General features: G+C 49.0%; 1 protein-coding gene across 4 annotated transcripts in view; it reads right to left on the bottom strand.

Annotated features, from left to right (window-relative positions):
* The window catches only part of LOC144946120 (FYVE, RhoGEF and PH domain-containing protein 1-like), a 121,980-nt gene that overhangs the window by 33,112 nt on the left and 66,094 nt on the right, over positions 1-22,774 (bottom strand). For 2 of the 4 annotated variants that reach the window (XM_078874875.1, XM_078874876.1), the window contains 3 exons: positions 8,742-8,922; positions 2,236-2,707; positions 685-885 (listed from right to left, as the gene is read on the bottom strand). In XM_078874875.1, coding sequence (XP_078731001.1) covers positions 685-885; positions 2,236-2,707; positions 8,742-8,922 — 854 coding nt within the window. Of the gene's footprint in view, positions 1-684; positions 886-2,235; positions 2,708-3,959; positions 4,168-5,714; positions 5,823-8,741; positions 8,923-22,774 lie in introns of those variants that run through there. The other 2 variants (XM_078874877.1, XM_078874878.1) reach the window with 2 other exon arrangements.

Here is a 22,774-nt window from a genome sequence, read left to right as displayed (position 1 = left end):
CGCTGAATGGTCCACTCTTCCGAGATGACGTCAGGGGATCTTTAACATCCACTGTGAAGTAGACGGCGTGTAGTTTGTGGTAGTAGTAGTAGTGGTCATATTATTGTTGTTGTTACACACCGGAGGAATAATCAGGGCAGTCGCCGGATTCGAACCCCGTGGGACCTCTTGCAAAAACGAGCGGCGAACGCTCACCACAGCGAAGCCATGGTGGCTGTTGTTAAGTGGAAAAAGAGGTCACGGAGACACGGCATTAAATATAAATCGGTGGGGCAACCCAACTTTCAGATTATTCTACCAGGAATTTGGCTGACGATTGGTTTATATTGGACGTCATCTTTCAGAAAAATTTCACGAATTCAGAGAGGCGACAATTTTGCTGACACGTCCTCGCCGCTATAAACATTGAGTTTTTTTGTTGTTTTGTTCGTACACCGTACCCTGTGCGAGGTACAGAGTGCGACGGACTATACATCGACGGGTGAGTGCGGGAGCGAACCCAGCGATGCGTGAGCTCGTGAGTTTAGCGGTGCAGTTGTTGGGTGACCGTCCCAATGCGACGACGAAACGAGGACGGTTAACGAGCGGGTGGGGGCCGTGCAACGAGCGAGCGAGCCGGCGAGTCCCCTACGGCTGTGAGTGACTGCTCGCGCCCCCCCCACCCATCCCCCCCCACAAACTCACGGCCGTTTGCGAGTCTCCTCCGAGCTCGGGCGCCGTGTGTCTCGTCGGCTCCGTGTTGTCGTCGCTGCTCCCCTCCTCGAGGTCGCTCTCAAACTCCTCGAGCGTCTCTCTCCTGCGGCTGTCGCGTGCCAACTTCCGCCGCTCGGCAGCGCCGCCCGTCTCTCCCGGCGCCGGCGCGACGGCCTCCGACCGCACGCCACACTGCATGGCAAATTGGCAAGAAGCCGACAGGATGATCAACTATTAATATATGTATTTTTTTAACCTGGTAAGGCCCACTGTTCTGCGTAGTTCTTTCTCAGAAGCGACCTGGCCACCGCAAACGGTGGCTCAATGATGTGGATTGTCGCGTGGACATTCATCGCACGTTGATTCTAAGTGTGGGAAGGAAAAACCGGAGGACCCTGAGAAAAATCCACGCGACCACGGGGATAACGTGCAATCTCCAAAATATACAAGAGTCAGGGTCAGGATTGAACCCACAACCTCCTGTATACTAGGCGAGGTAGTTAACGTATCGCTGGTGGTGAGTCAAAGGTCAAAGCAATCATTATATGCAAGTGTAGAAGCTTGTGATTTAGGTATGTGACAATGAATGCCTCCTTCGATTCGATGATTCGAGATCATGATTTGATTCAATCACACGTGTTTTTTGCCATTCAGGTGAATGTCGCGCCTATGGTAAACGTATCATCTCGAGCGGTAACAAGGTTTATGTTCGCAGTGCGGAATCTTTTCCTAACCGAGGGCCGAATAGGACGTTCATATATACCTTTGGCGAGCTACAGATCAATACACGGATAAGTGACGTCCAATAATAATTACACTTGTTTATCCAGGACAATCGTGCATAACGCACATGTAAATCGAAACTACTCTATCATTATACGCACGACTTGATGTGTGTGTATGTGTCTGGGGAGCGGTGGGTGTAGTGGTTAGCGCGCTGCGCAATGAACCTGGCGACCTGAGTTCGATTCCCGCTCACGGCCAACACCAGTGACGATTATCTGAACCGGTTCCGGGCCTCCCCTAGGTCGACTCAGCCTAAAACGAGTACCTAGTGCGATGTGTAAACATCGCCGCTCGGGAGACAAAGGCGACCGGGCGTGGTGTTGGCCACCCACCCCCTCGTGTGCCGTGCCGGCCTTCATAGGTGCTCGCTAACAGCACTTGCCCCAACAGTCTGTTAAGGCTACACGGGGGATCTTTGTCTTTGTATGTGTCTGTGTGGGGAGCGCAGTGGTTTGCTACGCTGCGCTACGAACCCGGCGACACGAGTTTGATTCCCGCTCACGGCCAACACCAGTGACGATTATCTCAGCCAGTCCTCGGCCTCCCCTAGGTTGCTGCAGCCTCAAAAGAGCACCCGGTGCGATGCGTAAACATCGAGGACACAAAGGCGGCCGGGCGTGGTGCTGGCCACCCACCCCCTCGTGTTGCCGTGCTGACCTTCATAGACGCTCGCTAGCAGCACTTGCCCCAACAGACTGTTGTAACAGGCTTACACGGGTGATCTTCACCTTTGTGGGTCAACCGCTCGCCACTCACCTGGCAGTCCCGATCGTCATCCCTCACGTCGTCGACGCCTTCCCTGCTGTCGGCATCGTCTGCCGGGAACGCCGAGCTCAGGCTCTCGATTCCGCTGTCGCGGTTCGGAATCTTCCCCGGCCCAAAGCCGCCCGGCCCAGCACCCGGGGCGCCGCCGGCCGTGGCGGCCGTGGCGGTGGCAGCGCCGGAGGAGGAATCCTCCTCCTCCTCGTCCAGATTGGCGTCGTCCTTCCCGCGCGCGCTCGCCTTCTCGTCGTCCGCGTCTTCGCGAGCCGCGTCCCGCGGCGGCGGCGGTGTCGGCGTCGCCGCCGCCGCGGTCGTCCCGGGCCCCGTCTCAGAATCGGAGTCCGTGCGGCACGAGTCACGGCGTTCTCCTGCCGACACGGCTGATGTCGTCGTGCTGACGGCAACGGCAGCGGCAGCAGCCATGTCCCCTTTGTCCGGCGCCGGGTTGCGCCTCTGTATGTTCGGACTGCGGAGCATTTGTCACGTACGTTCGTAAGCATGTTGAAGCTTCTTTCGCACCGTACGTAGCCGACCACGCTCGTCAGAGTTGCGGTTGGAAGGACAACGGACTAAGCGCAAAAATAAAACTGTTATGACCAAATGAGTTTTCAATCGAGATGATTTAAAAGTGCATAGCTCCAGTGGCTTCCCAAGATTTGAAGGAAGAGCATCTCTGTTCGATGGTTAGCCAAAAGCCGCCACAGAGAGCCGCCACACTTTTAGGATTGCGGTGATCTTGTTTTGCCGCAGCGGAGTAATGGTCCGCACACCGGAACTTGCGTTTCAAAGGTGGCCGGTTCAATCTGCTGGCACCGCGGTTGAAACAATGAGGCAAGTTTCTAAATAACCTCCCCTCCCCCCACACGGACCTCTGTCCACTCAGCAGTGTGAATAGGTGCACAGGTCGCGTGTGATGGGATAAAGTTGTAAAAAACAAAAATATCTAAAGGAGATCCTTCAAAACTCCCATCAGTGGAGGACGTTCTGCCAGCGGTGGTGTAAACAAGCAATTGTCGGGCTGCACCTTTACCGCAATATGACCATATGAACCTGATGGCGGGACCCCGGGGTCCCATAAGCCCCCGGCTCTCGCGTAAACTGCCTTGCGACATCATTTTATGTCTGTTGAAGGTGAACGACACGGCAATCTATTCCTCTGGACGAGCTCTACACTTACGGAGTATAACGCTGAAATGAACCCGCAGCCCGCTTTCTCCCCTGCCTTCAACAGGCTTGCACCTCCATGTTTGGACACACAGTGATCTCTGTCTGACCCGTCTAACCCACCCCCACAGTCGTCATGAGTCATGGTCAATCCCATGCTGGACTAATGACTCCCCCTAGCCGCCGCCACCTCTCGCATCGCGCGACGTTGAAGGCTCCACCGAGCACCTGCCTCGCACGCGAACCTGCCGGCAGCGTTCCTATCCTCGGCTGCCACTCCGTTATTGTTTCTGACCGATGTTCGACGTCCCTCTTAGCGACGCGCCCCACCGAAGGCCGCTTTAATGTTCTCACTCTGGCAGCAGAGCGGGTAACCGTTACGCAAGAGGACAATACTGGAACAAGTTGCCGCAGGACCTGCGCCAGTGTTTAGTTTGTTGTCACCCCCCACCCGCGCACCTCTGATTAGCACGGTTGGCTATGTACGGAGCGAAAAAAGTTGAACGTAACAACGTACGTAGGTACGGTGAGTCGGACCGGTTGACAACTCTCACCTGCACCGGCGAAGGGCGCCGCGATTCACGCCAACAAGACGCGAGGGCTTTCTTCGCTTCGGACTCTCGGGCACCGCGCACGCCACCACGTTCCCAGACCGTGCCCGTACAGACAACCGAGGAGGATGTGGCTTCTTGGGCAATCGCCCATGGCTCACTTGCCTGAAGGCGTGCACACACCACAGCCCCCCTATTCGCTCAGTGCTCTTCCCCCCTGTACCTAAATCTTGATTTAAAGCTTTCTTGACTTCTTCTTAGGTTTTTTCCTGACTGCAAGAATTCATACTCGTGGGTCTTTCGGTCACATCACGTAAACAGAAAATAATAGATCACGACGTTTCGATCGCAACACAAGCAATCGTCTCACCTGAAGACGACCTATTATTTTCTATTTACGTGACTTTACAGAAATAACCAAAGAGTATGAACCCCTGTACCTCTTCGCCTCGTGCATTTAAAAAAGGGATTTTTTTGCTGACTTGTTAAGTTACATATATACGGAGCGTTGAAATGCTTCGCCGTTTTGTTTTTCTTTCAGAGAAAGCGTTTCCTTCATGGGTGCAGCGGTGGCACTGTGGATAGCAGCACGCTGCACTGTGAACGCGGCCACCTACGTTTGATTCCTGGCTATGGCTAACATCAATGGCGAGTGATCCTCTGAACCGGACCTGGGCCCCTTCCTAACTTGGCCAACCCGCATTGACCAGTGAGGTGAAGTATGGTCAAACAACCTCTATGACCGATACGGTCCAGGGAGAACCTTCAATCAACAGTGACTTGACTGTATTTTTTATTATTATTTACTACTAATAATACCATTTGGTGTACGAATGGAAAACACAAGTCCGAACCCTGAATCTCGGTTCCCCAACATTATGTCCGAACGTCGATCTTCCTTCGCACCGCACGTGGCCAACCGCACCGATCGGAGCGAGAGATTCCCTCTTCCCGCACGCACGACGCTGCCGCACGCGATCCCTCCGTACTGCGCGAAATAACCAGCGCCGTTGTGGGGGAATGTTCACGGCAAAAGCGAGTGACGCCTCCTTCCCACACTCGCCTCTCGACCCTGGGAAGGAGGCGTTCTTGTTTTCGGCTGCGACGTATCTCTGCTGTGCACGGTACGGCCCGAGCGCCCACTTGCACAAACCGTACTGCGTGAGCGGCGTTTTTTGTCCGGGGGGGGAGGTGGGGGGGGAAGCTACGTCGACATTTTGTTCACTGCATTCTCGCAGTGAATACGGTCGGTCGCGTGGCAGCGTTGCCAGGGGTCGAGGCGATGGGGAGTGGGCGCTGGTTGTTTTTGTTGTTGTGTGCACCGACTCGCCCCACACGAACGTGCAACTTCTGCCAGCGGCACAGGGATGAAAGCACCTCGCCACGTTCATTTGAACAAGCAAACCGCTTCCACTTTAACTCTTCACGGAGGTCTACAGTCAGAGACGTGTAACAACGTCTTCCCTATATTGTTTAAATATATCCACCCCCCTTATTCGCTTACCCAAGGGAAATGAAAAAAAACACTCGACGCATTCGTCAACGGCACTGCCCATGAACAACGTTTTGGGCAACGGCCCTTCCGAACAGAACCCATGCCGGAGAGGTGAGCGGCGAAGTGGCCCCTTCACCCAGCGCCCGCCCGACTGAACCGCGGGCACGCAAGCCAGACGCTGCTGTCACGTGGTTGCGCGGCACCGCACCGACTGGCCTGGTAAACTACGTGCGTATGGTGCGAAAGAAGGTCAACGTACGTACATACATACGGCGTTTGCCGGCGCTCCCGTTAATTTCCCAGCGATGTTTCGTTGGCGCCGCACGTGCCGCTCGTTGAGTGATGCTGTATTGACGGAGCTCGTAGCTTTAGAAAAATACCGTGCTGTGTGTTTTTTCTTCTTCTTTTTTTTGTAATGCATGCGGATGTTTGGTGGCTATGTGGCAATCTCCTGAGCAGTTCTCTATCAGACTCGCAGTTCCTCTTAAGGAGCAATGGATGTGCTCTCAGAGCAAATGCGTCGCCATATTATAATCGTGAATAACGTTCTAGATTGCAATTAATGTGTCGCACTTAGGCCAGGGTACTTTAAAATCTAGATTGAAGAATTCATTTCCTTCGATCTGATTTTTTGCGTTCAGTTTGTTGTCCTTCCCACGCACCTCTGATTAAGCACGGTTGGCTACGAGCGGTGCGAAAGAAGACCAGCATATGTACAGGTTGACGCACACCTGAGCTGGCATCATCCCGTCGATTGCACGGGGGGGGGGGGGGGGGGTTATCTCCAGGTGATCGGGCTTCCTCCGACAAAGTGCTCATTAGAGCCAACGTCCCAAATGGAATATCCTCCTTACCCACATGGCATGTGGTGGGCATTCGTTTACAGATCAACACAGGGCTGTAAATTATTGTCATTATTGATCTCATTACTAAACGTTATTAATTTAATCAAGGGGTATTTTTTTTTGCTGAAGTTAAATCGATAGAAATGCCCTATCGTGCAATTCTGATAACACCGATGAAGGTTCATTATTGCAGTCTTTTATTTGCTAGATGGAATAGGTTGCCAGAATAAGAATGTTGTCATCATCGCAATCGAAAGAACTCAGTCCAACTTGGTGAAGTGGTACAAAATGTGCGAGACAGCATTGGGGATGAAACCAGCATTCCGTTAAACGTCATCTATCCGATGACGTCACAGCCGCCCGCCGCTGTTGTTGCGCCCGCCACCGCTGTGCGAAACTGCGGGGGTCAATAAAAGTTTAACTCCGGCTTCTGAGCACTAGCCCCGTATCGCGCCCCTGACGTGCGTGCGTGGAAGGAGATGGCCCCGCCGATTTGCGCGTGTGAACGCGTGCGCTTTGCGCGCGATTTAAAGGTACAATCTTAAATCGACCGCGGAATATGAAAAGAAAAGTAGCGCACAGCATTTCTGTGCAAGTGCTAAAACGTTTTCTTTTCATGAACTTTAAAATGTAACTGGTGTTGTTCATGTTCAGCACTTAAAGTCAATAGTTCTATTAATACCATGGGTTAGAAGACCTCCTTGTCATGGTCAGAAGACCTCCAAAGGTATTGCTTAATCACTCCCAACTGCAACTGCAGTTGACTGCCTTTCATTATTATATCACTCTCTGGTCCACCAACCCCAACTTCAAGTCTGCTATAACTATAGGCACAGTAAATACATTTCAAATGTTTCACCTAACCAGCACAGTTGACCTCCCTGATGACATTGTTATTTAAAGCGTGGAGCTGCCTTGATTCCACACCCAAGTTCAAGCAAAACGATACAGAGATTCAGATTCACATGTTGATGAAATGACCTATAAACTATTCAACTTTTATTTTTCATTCATAAAGCTCTTTTTCAGAAGTGACCTGTCCGCAAATGATATCTAAACGAAGTGGCTTACCAAGCGGTAATTTATAGCAGCCAAATACTATAAACATATGTTTATTCTATATGTGGAGGGAGAAACTGTAGGACCTGGAGAAAAATCCACTTGACCAAGGGGAGAACATGCAAACTCCAAATATACAGGCATCAGGGTCAGGATTGAACCCACTAACCGACGACCTCCTGTATACCAGGCGAGGTAGTTAACATCTCGCCACCGCAGCGCCCCCTGAATGACACATTGCAATTATTGTTTTGTTACATGTAAAAGCGTTGCTAGAATAAGAAGGTTGTGATAATCACAATCGAAAGTACTCAGTCCATCTTGGTGAAGTGTTTAGTACCGTGCGCGATAGTATTGGAAGTGAAACCAGGGTTTTGTTAACCGTCATCTGTGCCACCACCGCGTTACATCGGGGGTCAAGACAAGTTGAACTCTGGTGTCTGAGCACTGCCCCGTATCACTCTCCTGACGTGCGGATAAAGAGATGGCCCACACGATTTGCGTGCACGAACGCGTGTGTCCTGCGCGCGACTTAAAGGTACGGCATCACATTCCCTGGCGCTTTCCTCCATCGTTCATGATGGAGGTAACCGGGCAAGGTTTTCCCCGTGAAAGCGGAAAAAATAAATCCAAAATATAAATCTGTTGGTCCTGCAGCCATCTCTCTGTCCCCCACCTCTGCTATGAATCGTCACGATTCAGGGTCGAGCATCAGTACAACACGTGCAGGATTGTGGCGAACGCATCGTCTCATGTAGACACAGAGGTCATCACGCGAGCCCCAAGGCAAACAGGAAACATAAACAAACAAAAGTATCACTTCTCCTCACGCACGGTACGATGCGTGTGTACCAGGTGTAGGGCAAAAGGTAAAGTTGCAGCCATGGAACTGGCATACTCACGGCACTGCCGGCAGAAGGAACTCTGCTTGTAAGACCTCTATAGGGGGATTTGGCCTCCTCTTCCACGTTTTGCAGACATCTTTGAAAGAGGCAGGAGTACCCACAATTTGCCCCACTGCACGTGACCTGCGGACTGACTAACCACGGTGCGCCGATGTACACTGCTGGGCGGAAGTGGAATCGAACCGGTGACCTCTGGATTGCAAGTACAGTGTTTGAAAATCAGCAAGGAGCCCAATCTCCCCCCCTCCTCTAACCTCAGGGAGCACAGCCTTCAAAACTTCTGTCCGCAAAGTTTCTGTAACCCCCCCACCCCCACCGGTGCTCTGCACTGGGCTCCAGAAATATAATTAAAAATATTTAAAAGACGGATTGATCGAGCAATGCATCATTGCATAGTCAACACATTTACCGCTTAAACCACCCCAACTGTGGTGAGAACGGCATGGCAGCGGCGTGTGGAGAGAGGCACACAGGGGCTCACCTGGCACCACCGAACTTGTTGATCAGCTGCATGACGGTGGAGCTCTCCTTCGACTGCGACTCCATCCTTTGCCTGGGGTCAGGGGGCAGAGGTCGGTTGGGCGGAGGGGGGATGACCCTTGGCGGGTGATCGTCCGGTGGCGACGGCGACGACCTCTGGAACGCGGCCGGTTTCGGAGGAACTGCGCAGAATTGGGAACGGAGCGCAGGGCCCGCGCGTGAAAGGCTGCATCTCGCGACCGTGGCAAATTGAGACTTTGGGAGTAAAAAATAAAAAAGTAAAAAATTAAAACCAAAACATTTCATTGCAAAAACAAATGCTGATTCCAGCGCGTTCCATGACTTCCCAGTTCTGAAAACAAGTGCGCAGCCGAAATTAACAATTAACCTCCCATATCCTGCAGCTAGCGTTTCACATTTTGCAAATTTTTGTACTTTTTTTTTGTTTTGGCAATGATTATTATTTATTATAATATTAGAATACAGTATTTCTTTTTAAGTAAAAGTAATACAACGCTTAGGCTTTTAAGTAACAGGGCGAGTGGTTTGATGCAACTGCGAGGTGTCCGGCTCAATAGCGGAGGGCCACTCTCTGTACAATGAGGAAACATGGCCCGGAGTGATTACATTGTGGTTGTGGTAGGCCATGGCGATTGGTTGGGCCGTTGGGAGGTGCATTTAAATGTTTACAGTGCCGGCAGCCACAGGTGCTGTGGAGAACATTTTCATTTTGAAAAAAAAAGCATTCTTGGTGGTGTACGGTGTTATTTGTTCACCCAGAGGGTGTGCGCGCATTAGAGAAGGGTCCGTTGTGCTTAGCATGGTGGTGACATTTAAAACTGAACGCGGCAAGGTGCTCAGCTTTGTTGATGGCTCCTAAGGATGTGGTGGAAATTACACATTCCTCAGATGGGGACCCGCCATAACAATAGCGCTTAATGAATTAAAACAAATGGAGATGATTGCAGTACAAACGCACAAAGACAAACGCACACGGCATTATCACAGCCGCTAACAGCGGATTCCTTTCCTTAAACTCGAAGACTACCCGTGTCGCTTCAACCCAAGTCCACCGGCGTATTTTTACTCGCATATTCCCCATTTTTTGACGTCCATTTTACGAAAGTATTCCCAACTCGTGACTCAATAAAATGTCTAAAGCGAACTTTTCTAAGACTGCCGTACGATTAGCCTTGGACACGTGTTTCGGTCATCGTCATGTAAATTTATTGCGTGCGTTTTTATACTTAGGTCAAAGGTCATAAAGAGGTTGTCGTCAATACCATAGGCCCCTGGTTCCTTTCGACCACAGTGAAGCTTTACCAAACTCTCGTGGAAAATTACCGAAGAGAAAAAAAACGTGATTGACAGGCTCAACTCACAGAAATGACAAGTGACCTTTCTTGTACACGTTTCCCTCACGCACATTTGGCTCAAAGGATTATAAAACATGGAACGTTGGGCCAACGTGAGACCAACAGTTCTGATCACATGCCAACGTTGCATGTGTCCTGGGAATGCTGCATATCTCTTGGGAGACATGCTGCATTATATTTTACACACACACACTGAAACACACAATGCATTACATTTCGTGTAGGCATACGCGTAATGTATATGTACATTATTCTGTAACTTATAAATACAGAAGTGTATATAATAATATAAATCCACCACATGGCAAGGCGAGATAACACTTTTTTTGCTGAATTTATGGAAATTCATTCGCAGCGCGTTCACGGCCACTGTCCTTCGATGCTGCGTGGTGTCGAGAGAAACGATGAAAAAAACAAGAAGAGCCTTTACACTTTATGGCAATGAAACAGATGCTAAGATGTTCAAACATCCAAATGGACACCTATTGCAAAAGGCATCAAGTCTACATTCACCGCACGTACTTATGCCAAAACATGTCAGCAAACGTGCTCCCTGAAAATAAGCGCATTGTCTTTGAAACCGACGACTCCCCATGATTGGCTCCAGGGTTTTGGTAGTACATGTTGTTTGTCGTTTAATGTGAAATTCCGTCACATTTCCGATGATCACTGTTTCATTGCTTTATTTTGGTGATTACGAAAAGTTTACTGGTTTGGCCACGTTTGTTTGTTGTAGTACGCAGTAAGACTGATGGCCTTAATCTAAGTTGTCTTGTGGTTGTTGTTGTTGTTTGACTTGCATCCCTCTGGGATTTGTGCACACAGCGTTGGTGTACGGTGTTTTTTCTGCAATATTTTGCTGCCTTTTCTTGGATTTTCTGTTTGCACTTAGTCACATATTCACTTTTAAGATGTTTTCTTGTTCATGTTTTTGTTTTTTGTTTGTTGCGGTTGCACCCGATTCAAGAGCCGAATGGCTCACAGGGCTATACGTAATAAATGAACTTGAACTTCATTGGCCAACACCAGAGACGGCCTTCTTTCTGGCCTTGCCTCACCAGCGTTAGACCAGAGAACGCCACAAGGCGAACAGCGCCAGGGAAACACAAGTATCAAAGTGTCAATAGGTCGGGTTGAGAAGTTATATCTTCTACCCTATACGACACGATTTGTGAAGGTCTACAGGAAATTAAAGTTACACCGCCAACGGGTGTGTGGGCGGTGAATTGGACAGGAGAGACACGTGACGGTCGGATGTGCGACATCGTGATGAACTCTGGGTCGTCCGTTGCAGCGAGGAGTCTTGATCTCGTGCAGCTGGTTACTCTCGCAACACAGACGGCTGATTCAAGAGCTTTACCTATGAGGAGGCCGTTGATGCATTTTATTAATAAAACATTTTCAAACTCGGCAATGTGTGGAATGCATGAATGCCCACCCGTGCTGATTCATTGTCAATTTCCCTCCCCCCCCGAATGTTTGGAGTGGCCTCGTGCCTTTCCAGCTGGCTCTTGCACGTAACACGCAGGCACACAAAGTGGCAACCATCCATGGCATGCTGATGAGTCCAAAAGGCACGGAACCAGATCACGTTTTACGTGTTTCACAGTTACATTTATATTTAGTTTTGCTCAAATGAGCGTGAAGAAATTGGTACTCCACTCCAGTTTACAGCCATGAGCCAGTGGTGGAAATTCCACATTCCTCTTAAGGCTGATGCAAAATGGGTTTGTCTTTGTCTGCCAATGGCACTCATTTAAGGCCGAGACGACTGAGGGGGAAGCCCAAAACAAGTTGAAATATGACTTCTCACTGACATTATTTGCAGCTGGGAATCACACCCTGGACAACTATACTAAAACGCAATGTGTAACCACGCATTTACATATGCACCCACAGTGGTGTGTCATACAATGTTTGCAGGCAGTATCTAAAGGAAGTTGTCGTTTCCGAATGTGATTCCTACTGTGGTATCGGTGCCGTGCGATGATGCAAACCGTTAAATTCGGAAAACTTTGCACGGCAAATGCACCATGCCAAGTTAGAGAACGGCCTGCAAAAGGTGAAATTCCTTTGACCACGACCTCTTACCCACACTTAACGTGCCCACTATAGATATTATTTTGGCAATGCCGCTCCGTTGGCAGTGGTGCGCAAACACAAATAACAACAAAACCATTCTATGAGATCTCTTTTACCATTGGCAAAATATAGTAGTAGGTTTTTACCCTTTTAAACTGGTACAAAACTGACACCTTTATTCAAGGCATCATGTTTGCAATAACTACAACACAAGAAGCTTTTTTGACAACACAAGTAGCTTTTTTGACTACTTGTGTTGTGGTTATTGCAAACATGATGCCTTGAATAAAGGTGTCAGTTTTGTACCAGTTTAAAAGGGTAAAAACCTACTACAACAATAAAACCCTCAAAGGCATTCGTCAGTAACGCCGTATTGGACTTAAAAGGAAACATACAAATAGGCGACGTTTCAGGCAATGGGCCTTCTTCAGAACACATTGCTTGAAATGTTACTGCTTATAGTTTTAATAGTTCATCCTTTTCAGACCAAGCGGTGTTATTTACGAATGTGTTGGAGATTTTATCCCCACTACAGATATGCTCATCAGATGGCGGCAGTCAAACTGAAATGACTTTTTTCGTCAAAAAATTATACCCGTATAATTCTCCAATTATAATTTTTTCTTTTACCATACAAAGTGAAAACCTAACTTCCGCATTGCGACGGTGTTTTTTGCAGGAACCGGCAAGTCGCCCCACGAGATAACTCATTTTGATCGCTGCCAGGTGGCCCCTGGGCTCGAACCCAGGATTCAGCGGTGCTGGTGAAATTCTCCGACCGCTAGCTGGACCTTCCAGCTACCTCTAGCGACATTTACTTGAATAGACAGATGAGGTATCCAGCAAATAAGCAGGGCTCTTCTTTTGTACATGAAAGCGTCCCGTATATTATATGTCTTTGGCTGTCCTGCATACATTTTAAGGTTCATTGTAGAAACAAAATTTGGAATTTTAAGCGACTGCCGGGCATGCGTCAATGACAACGCTGCGGTGTGAACGCTGTACTTCAGTCGATATGATGAGTCAATTTAAAGTTTTGTTTTCATTATTAAATGAAACCGCGCGTGGACAAACCTAGACAGTCTATTTGTGTACCGACCAGAAAAGAGATGATTCCGAAATAAATTTTGGGCTAGGCGAAGGAACCCAAAAACCTATTCTGAATCATAACATTGGCTTCAAAATCCTAGGTGTTAAAATACGAGCTGTTTGTTTCATGGGTTGTGTCTCAATTTTAACCCGTTATCCTATGCAATTACATACTCCTTTTGAATATAAATTACATTTCGGACTCTCTAAATCCTCTGCTGGCTGCATGACTGCTTCCCCACTCCACGATGGCCTTGTCGGTTGTTTGACCATACTTCACCATGCCGGTCAGTGTGGGTTCATGTAAGATACGGGGTTGGGGGGGGGGGGCGAAACAGGTTAATATTGCACTTGCCACTATTGTTAGCTGTTTGCTGTGGCCTAGCCAGGTTTGCAGTGCAACGCAGTGCGCTAACCTAACCGCCGCACGACTGCACCTCCATTCCTTTTTTTGACGTGCCACCGTGAACGGCCTTCGAGTCTGCGATATTCACTCCGTCCATTTGGATGCGTCAAACATCTCCCCGACGCATCGCAAGCGGGGGAAGTGCCACCCGAGGGCAAGTACATGATTTACATAATGGTCGCCCGGGTTGCCATGGAAACCCCTCTTGTACCACCATTAGCGTTGCCAAGGGGACCTGCGTACGTGCGTGGGTGCGCAAAAAAATGTCTGTGGATTGCTGTGTGCCTGCGACGGGATGCGTGAACTGTGAGGTTGTGTGAGCTCGTGTGTTTACGGCCTTGTAAAGGATTTGTGTGCGTGTGTGAGGAAAGTGGTTGTGAGGAGCGGTGGTGTAGCGGTTATCGCTACGCTGCGCTACGAACCGGGTGACCAGGGTTCGATTCCCGCTCACGGCCAACACCTAGTGACGATTATCTGAACCGGTCCTGGGCCTCCCCTAGGTCGACTCTGCCTGAAATGTGTACCTGTTGCGGTGTGTAAACATCACCACTTGGGTGACAAAGGCGGCCGGGCGTGGTGATGGCCACCCACCCGCTTGTGTGCCGTGCCGGCCTTCATAGGTGCTGGCTAACAGCACTTGCCCCTGCCATCTGCCAAGGCTATATGGGCGATCTTTTCTATTGTATATGTGGTGGCATTTTTGTGTCTGTGGCCTTGTGATGGTACGTCTGTGTCTGCATTTTGTTATCATATGCGTGCATCTGTGTGACCTTGTGATCGTGTGTGTGTGTGATTCTGGGGGAGCGGTGGTGCAGTGGTTTGGGGACAGCGCTACGAAACCGGCCACCTGAGTTTGAAGCTCTGCTGTGGTTAAAAACAGTTGCGAGTGGAATCGGAACTGGTCCTAGACCTTCCTTGATTAACTTAAACTCAACTTGAGTACCTTGTGCAGTGTGTAACCATCAGCACTAAGGGGGGGGGAGGGGTGGCCAGGCATGGTGCAGGTCACTTGGTAGGCGCTCGCAAACAGCACTTGCCCCAGTGGTCTCTTGTGTGCAAGTGTGTGTGTGTATCTCTGCATGTCTTGTGATGGTGTGTGGTTTTACACAGTGCTCACTCAGCTAAATGCCTCTCTCTATTTAAGAGGGAATTTTGATGACCATGACATTTTACCCCATCACAAATTTGTTCATGGATACATACAACTGCTGTTTGGACGCACGTGCAATCGATGATGCCAAAGGTTTAAATCGTCTGCCAGTACGTAGCAATTGGGTGGAGTGGTCGTCCGGTAATCCCAGTGATCCGAGTTTGATTCCTGGCCATGGTTAACATTCGTGACGAGTGATATCTCTATGGATCCCCCCCCCCCCACAAACTCCCACAGTTCCTCCACCTTCCTAACCAACACCGACCTGCATGGTGAAGTATGGTCAAACAACGCCCATGACCAACACGGTGTGGGGAGGCCTTCACCCAGTAGTGCATATTGACAAACATTTTCGTTTTAAGTAACATAGAAACATTACAACAGAGGACATTCCTTCGCAGTGGTCGTGCCACGCGTGAATTTGTAATTTCCACAGGAGCGTGGAACTCTCACCACTGGCTGGGGGCCAAATAAATGTCGCATCCCTTTGTCTGGGTCTCTTCCTCACCACATCTCACGGTGCTGGTCAATGCGCGTCAGCGTAGGGAGTGCCCTGAACTCAGGTAGTTAGGTTTACAGGGGAGTGCGCTCACCGCTGCACCACCACTCTGCCTTGCCGGCCAATAACTGAACCTTATGGCGGGGCCCCGGGGTTCCATAAGCCCCCGGGCTCTCGCATAAACTGCCTTGCGACGTCATTTTATGTCTGTTGAAGGCGAACGATACGGCAATCTATTCCTATCGACGAGTTCTACACGATGCGCTAATCAAAGTTTTGTTTCTTCTGCGCATTCGTCCTCGCTGCTGCGCTTGGACGACGCGACAACAGAATGATCCGCGCCAGGCGGGTCGCGGCGTTTATGTGTGCGGTGGGACGGAGTCGCCAATAATAAATACATTAATTACGATTTCTAACTCGTTAATTCGGGACCCCGGGGTCCTGCCATGAGGTTCTTTATTGAGAACTGCGAAACGCTTGCTCGAGCGGGGAGATTCTTTGCATTTATTAATTCGAATTAAAGCATGGCCTTTCCAATAGACTACTGCACATGAACATTGTCTGTAGTTTGTAGTCTTGTACGTGCGTGTGTGTCTGTCCTTGGCTTCATAATCGTATGTGTGTGTGTATGTAGTGTAGCGGTTAGCGCGTTGCGCTACGAACCCGGCGACCCGAGTATCACACCCAACGCCAGTGACGAGTATCTGCCTTTGTCTGTGTGCTCACGACGGTGGAAGAATATGTCCTGCATTCATGTGGCTTCATAATGACGTAAGTGTGTGTGTGTGTAACTGTGATCTTGTCAATTATGCATGTGCGTGAGATGGTAATGATTGTGTGCGCGTGTGTGCCCTGTTAATTGTGCATGTGCAGTGTGCGCATGTGTGTGGCTTCAATTGTATATGCGTACGTGTCTGTCATCTTATAATTATTACGTGAGTGTGTGTATCTAGTGTGAGCGGTAGTGTAGGGGTTAGCACGCTGTGCTATGAACCTGGCAACCCAGGTTCGATTCCCACTCATGGCCAACACCATTGACGATTATTTGAACAGGTCCAGGGCCTCTCCTAGGTCGACTCAGTCTCAAATGAGTATCCTGGTATGGTGTGTAAACATTGTCACTAGGGAGACAAAGGCGGTCGGGCATGGTGCTGGCCACACACCCCCTCGTGTACCCTTCCGACCTTCATAGGTGCTCGCTAATATCACTTTCCCCAACAGTCTTTTAAGGCAATACGGGTGATCTTTGTATCTCGTGTACCATTCCAACCTTTGAAGGTGTTCACAAACAGCACTTTCCCTAACAGTCTGTTAAGGCTATAAGAGGGATCTTTGTGTCTTAGTTATTGATAACCTATTGGTTATCGGACTGCGCAAATTAACCCGGTGACCCGAGTTCAATTCCTGGCCGCGGCTAACATCTGAACCGGTCCTTCCTGAGCTTGTGCATTGTGTCAGCACTCGCCCCTACAGCCCCCGGAAGACATTTGTCTTTGGGTGTCCGCGGCTGCACGGCTCTGCCCATTATTTCCGCTTCTGCAGGACTCCGCGCGCGTGTGCCAGCCAGGTGCAATGTTTTTATCCCATTGACCATATGCGTACGTACGTCTCATTTATTTTTTCACAATGCAAATGGAACAAGGAATCATCTTCTTGGTTCTTTCGGTAAAGTCACGTAGAAGGGAAGTAATAAAATAATAAAAATGAAACATAATAAAACAATTCTCACGACGTTTCGGCCACAACGCAAGCAGCCGTCCTCAGGCGAAGAATGAGAACATTATCAAGCTAGGAGCTTATGTAGGTGTAGCGAGGAGGAGCGCCTTAACAAAAGAATGTGCATATGAAGAGGAATTTAGCATACCAATGGGCAATGAGTAGGAGGTGGGCAGAGGGGTTTCAAAGTCCCATTATGCCCATGCATTATGCAGGATCAACAGCACCACGGGGGGGCGCAAGGAACAGCGTTAATAAAGGAAAGGAATGTTAATGATATGTAGCTGCATTTACCCAACAACCACGTAGAAAACCAAAGTAAAAACTACATAAAAAACTAAAATATAAACTGATACTTACTATACTCTACAATAAGCTGAGTTACTAACAACAAATAATAACTTACAATTCTACGTCGTAAGAAGTATATAATATACTTCCATCTAAACTTTATTCTCTTAGCATATACAGTACTATATACTGCCATAGATAAACCCAACATTAAATTACATACTGTATTGCTGTAAACCACCCTATACGTTATACATTTTAATATAACACTATGTATTATTCAACTCACCCTAATGTGTATCGAAATGGTTTATTACGTCCTTCCAATGATTGCTAAGCCTGAATCCATCTTCTCGGTTAAAATTGTCTCTGTGTTTGTATATGTGGATCGCCTCATGAACGAATCTCTCATGATAGCCAGATGGCTTGCAGAGAACCTCCGTCCTGGAGAAGTCAATGTCATGTGAGCCCACTGAGTTGTAACAGTGGTCTGCCACGGCTGAGGTGTTTGTCCTACCGTGTTTTAGATCAGCTTTATGTTCACGAATGCGGTCTGAGACGTGTCGTTTGGTTTCCCCAATGTAACTGCTACCACAGAGGCAACTTAGTTTGTAGACGCCAGGGTACTGTATGTCTGGAATCACATCTTTTACAGACGGTACCAGATCACGGATTTTATGTACTGTGTTGAATCGGACCTGGATCTTGTGTTTAATCAGGATTTTGGAGATCTTTTTTGTGACCCCAGCAATGTAGGGTAAGGTGATGGTCTTGAAAGGCTCCTCAACAGGATCTTTCTTGATGGTTGGAGTGATGGCTTTGCGGATTGTGTAGTCGGAGTAACCATTAGCCTTAAGAGCTTGGCGTACGTGTTTGAGTTCACTGGAAATGTGTTCATGGTCGGAGATGCATTGGGCTCTATGATATAGAGTCTTGATGAGGGAATTCTTCTGGGATGGATGGTGGTGGGAATCCGGTTTTAGATAAGCATCCGTGTGGGTGGCTTTCCTGTAGACAGAGTGGCTCATTGAACCATCAGGTCTCCTTTTGATTAGGACATCCAAAAAGGGTAGCTTGCCATCATTTTCGACTTCCATGGTGAATTTGATGGCTGGGTGTATGGAATTGATGTGGTCGAGAAATTGGTCTAGAGCAGGCCGGCCATGTGGCCAGATGACAAAAGTGTCGTCTACGTACCTCTTCCATAAGGTCGGGCGTAGAGTGGCAGTCTGGATGGCGTCCGTCTCAAATTTCTCCATGAAGATGTTGGCTACAACCGGAGATAGGGGGGAACCCATTGGGGTGCCCTCAATTTGCTTGTAGAAGGTTCCATTCCAGGTGAAGTATGTATTGGTTAAGCAGTGTCTCACCAGGGGGGGTACCCCAGCATTTAGTCCTTGATGAACCAAGTCTTCAATGATTGCGATGGTGTCAGGCACAGGCACCTTGGTGAACAAGGAAACCACATCAAAACTGACAAGCAGGTCGTCTGGGGACAGGGCAATCCCCTTGATTGTCGATACCAGGTCAGTAGAGTTTAGTACTGCAGAGGTGGTTTTTCCAGTGAAAGGCCGTAGGATTTCGGACAAAAAACGAGCCAGTTTGTAAGTGGGGGAGTTGATAGTAGAGACAATGGGACGAAGAGGTGTATCTTCTTTATGTATCTTTGGCAAGCCGTACAATCTTGGTGGCCTAGCTGCAGAAGGTTTCAACGAGAACTGTTTGGTCTGATCAATTAATGCGGTTGAAGCAGAAATGATGTTGTTGGTTTTGGAGACGAGGCTGTTGGTGGGGTCTCTTTTTATTTTTGTATAGCTGCCATCGTTGAGTAGTTCTTGAATTTTGTTGTTGTATTCTATTTTGTCCATGATGACAGTGGCATTGCCTTTGTCGGCTGAGAGGATGACAATGTCATCCCTCTTTTTTAATTGAGCTAATTCAAAACGCTCATCTTTGCTGATGTTGCTAGCTGGCATCTTAGCGTTTTTGAGGGTTACAGAGATTTCAGATCTTGCTACGTCTGCAGCGATGTGACTCAAGCCCTTGAGAGCTACATCTACTCGAGCAATTATATCATTAACTGGTATGTGTCTAGGTGTGACTGCAAAGTTTAGTCCTTTAGCTAAAACGGATTTCAAACCTTCAGAAATCGGACTGTTACTGCGATTAATTACGACTTTGTTAACATCTAGCTTTTCAATGTGTGGGTCCGGTTTCTTGTTTGAGAGGCGGTTGAATTTGGAAATCAAGTTGTCCTTACATTTAGTCGACATAGCGGCAGCTGAAGAGGCAGTCATTTTTTCCACGTGTTCCCAATCCGATGTGGACATTGTTGCACTCAAAGATAAGTGTGATTTATAGAGTGTCTTGTCTAACTGATCTAGTTCGGTGCGCGTAAGTCTGATTTTCTCTGAGATAAGAGCTAAGCTAGTTCTAGACAGAATTCGTTTCGCATTGGAAGAAGTTACAGCAGCAGATGTTAGTGTAAATGCGTTTGGTATTACCTTAGAGTCGCGGCATCTCTTCAGAAAGGTGAGAGACTCGATTAGCTGAGCCTTCTTATCCCGGAGCTTGTTGAAGGATCTCAAAGTTATGTGGAAACCCTCCCCGTAGAGGCGGTTAAATTTCGAAAGGAACAAGGAATATTCCACTGTCCCAGAATGTTGCCGCTTGCCTGCGGCAGAGATGAATAGGAAGGCTCCCTCCTGCCAGATAGTATTTTTTTTTTGGGGGGGGGGGGGGATCGATTTGGGCCGTGGGTAGCAGGAGTCGAGGGTGAAAGGGAGTCGCAGACAAGGTGAGATGAGAGGCATTCTACTGATTCCACTGCAGCAGGTTGTGGGGTAAAAATATCGGCATCCTCGGTCATCCAGTCTCATTTGGTCTGAACGTACGACGTACATTTAGCCAGGCGGTGGTGGCTATACACGCCTATACTTGAGCGCTGTGGAGGCAACGAGGGTTGGTGGCTCATACAAATGTTGTGACACTACTTTCCGTAGAGGCACAAGTACCATGACATGGCTTGCCAGGAAAAGGCGGTACGGCAAAAGTGGACTCCACCTGCTCCATCCGTATGGGGTACAATGTTGCCCCCTCGCACGTGTGAATTTTCTCCAGGTGGTCTGGTTTCCTCCCACATGTTCATTCATTGACCAATAACACCTTAATATACAGAGGACTGCAGAGCTTGGAGGGGAATATTGCACTGACTCATTTCCTGCCTGTCTGTGGGTCCTCCCGCCTCTGAGTCATTCGCTCTCTTTGAGAAAGCAGCAAAATGCTGTGCGGCACGTTACAGATGATAATTATTATTTATTAAATTCTACATCTAAACGCCTGCTGGATGCCAAATGCCTCCTTGAAAGAGAAGAAGGCCTCAGGCACAGCCAATCGCCGAGTCCGGCCGTGCGCCTAACCGTCAGCGCACACACACGTGTTGTCCCTCCGCGTTTGTGTACAAAGGAAGTTCTTCGTGCGTGCGTGCGCACACGCAGCCACTGCCGCTGCTGCCGGTGGAACCACAAACACGCAGAGCTCCCTTCCTCTCTTTCCACAGCGCGGCGCACGGCAACGTGGGCCGCACACTTCCTCTCGAGCGGCGCCGCTCGGTTTGTTCGCGCGAGCGGCACAGTGCGTCTGGGGCGAAGGGACGCGCGGGCGTGGGCCTCGTCTTCGAGACACGATCAACCGGTCTGATGAATCGATGCCCGTCGCACGAGGCTCCGTGAGAGAGCCGCGGTGTTCGTTATCCCCTTTTGCGAAGGGGAGAGACCTAGGGTGCATGAGACGTAACCGCAGGCAGGGTGACAGACAGGTTTCGTGAAGTTTGCACCCCCACTGTCATTGATTAAATGGAGTTCTGCTTTTCTCTATTTTGCACTCCGATCGGTTTTTTTCTTATTGTTTGTTTGTTGTTGTTGTTGTTGAAACTTGCTGACCCATGCCTACTGGACATCTGTGGAAAAAAATAGCTTCATAGCTCAACGGTTTCCTGTTGCAGTCTAAATAAAGATTGTGATGGTGAGTCTGATACATTAAACCTATGCAACTTGCTGACTCCTGGCTCAGGACTGAGCCAACTGCCTTTGCACCACCGTGCCATTTAAAGGTCCCAGTCAGCGCAATCAGCGTTTATGACACCTTGGTGAAGGGGACAAAAAAAATGCTGACTCAAAAATACCGTGATTTGCTGTGCGCAATTTTGGTGGATGTCAATTCTCTTGGCCGCATGCAAAACCGTGAAAACGTGTGTACAGACTCGCACGACACCTACGGCGGCTGTGACCCTGCCTGCATGGCCATTGCTGTATAGGAGCAGCCCCTGGCAGGTGTTTTGCGAGTGCGGCACAGCACCAATGCACGACAGTTGGTCCCTGTGGTTAACTGAATGGACTTTCCCCATTAACAGGGGCGAGGAACAGTCTATCCTTGGAGCAAATGCCGGCAGGCAGAATCGCCCTCCGATGGGGTTCCAGCTGGCAATCTTCTGAGCACGAGCTGAGCGTTTTTGCCACTGTGGCTCCCAGCTGAATAAATAATTTACCCCCAGAGTCATGAATAATTTCACAACTTGGGTTGGGTCTATAACACTGGCACGCAACTCGAACTTCAAAAAACATCCTTGCAGAAATTGCCCCGGAGTGACCACGGCAGGACTCTTGGCATGGATTGATGCATGGATTCTTCATCGGCCACGATCTGTTCACTGCTGGATGAAGGCCGTCGCTATCTCTCGTGGTGCCGTGGTGGACCGATCCGTCTTGCTCCCGCACATCGGCTGAATTACGTCACTTCATATCCACGGCGGACATCCCGTTTGGGGGCAACGTTTCCTCGCTTCAGCTGCTGCTCCGTCGTTGGTCTCAACCATGGGCCAGCGTCACTTCTCGTGGCGTGTGCGGCCCAAACCCAATCTCTGGGCTCAACAATCAATGTGTGCTCTCATCAGCACGTTCTTCTTTCCGTGTCTCAGTCCAATTCCAAGTATGCATCCTCCCCCTCTGCTTGGTTGCACACCCTGTGTCCATGTTTTTAATGCCTTTGCGATCGTCCACGTTTCTGATCTCGATGTCACAAGTCAGGGCAACAAAAAACTTACAAACAATACAGACATAGCAGATGACACTATACATATAACCAAGGTGAGAGATAGTACAGATGATGCTATGCAGATGGTAATTATGAACAGTAGAGATAAGCCTACAGTGCAGATAATATGAATTATATTATACGTATAATACGTGTGGGATTTTACAGACAAACCCGGGTTTGGTGATCGATTTGCCCGTGGCCCTGGGTGACATTCACAGACTCTGTCTCCATACGTTCTCGCTGTATGCAACCCGCGTACACGTGCCTACACGCAATTTTGCCGCTGGACAGAGCAGATGGCACAGACTCGAAGGCGCAAAACAAGGCAGGA

This window comes from Lampetra fluviatilis, chromosome 40 (genome assembly GCF_964198595.1).
Source record: "Lampetra fluviatilis chromosome 40, kcLamFluv1.1, whole genome shotgun sequence".
In the NCBI taxonomy this organism is placed as follows: Eukaryota; Metazoa; Chordata; class Hyperoartia; order Petromyzontiformes; family Petromyzontidae; genus Lampetra; species Lampetra fluviatilis.
The sequence above is the reverse complement of the archived record's forward strand: the minus strand, read 5'-3'. Positions and strand labels throughout refer to the sequence as shown.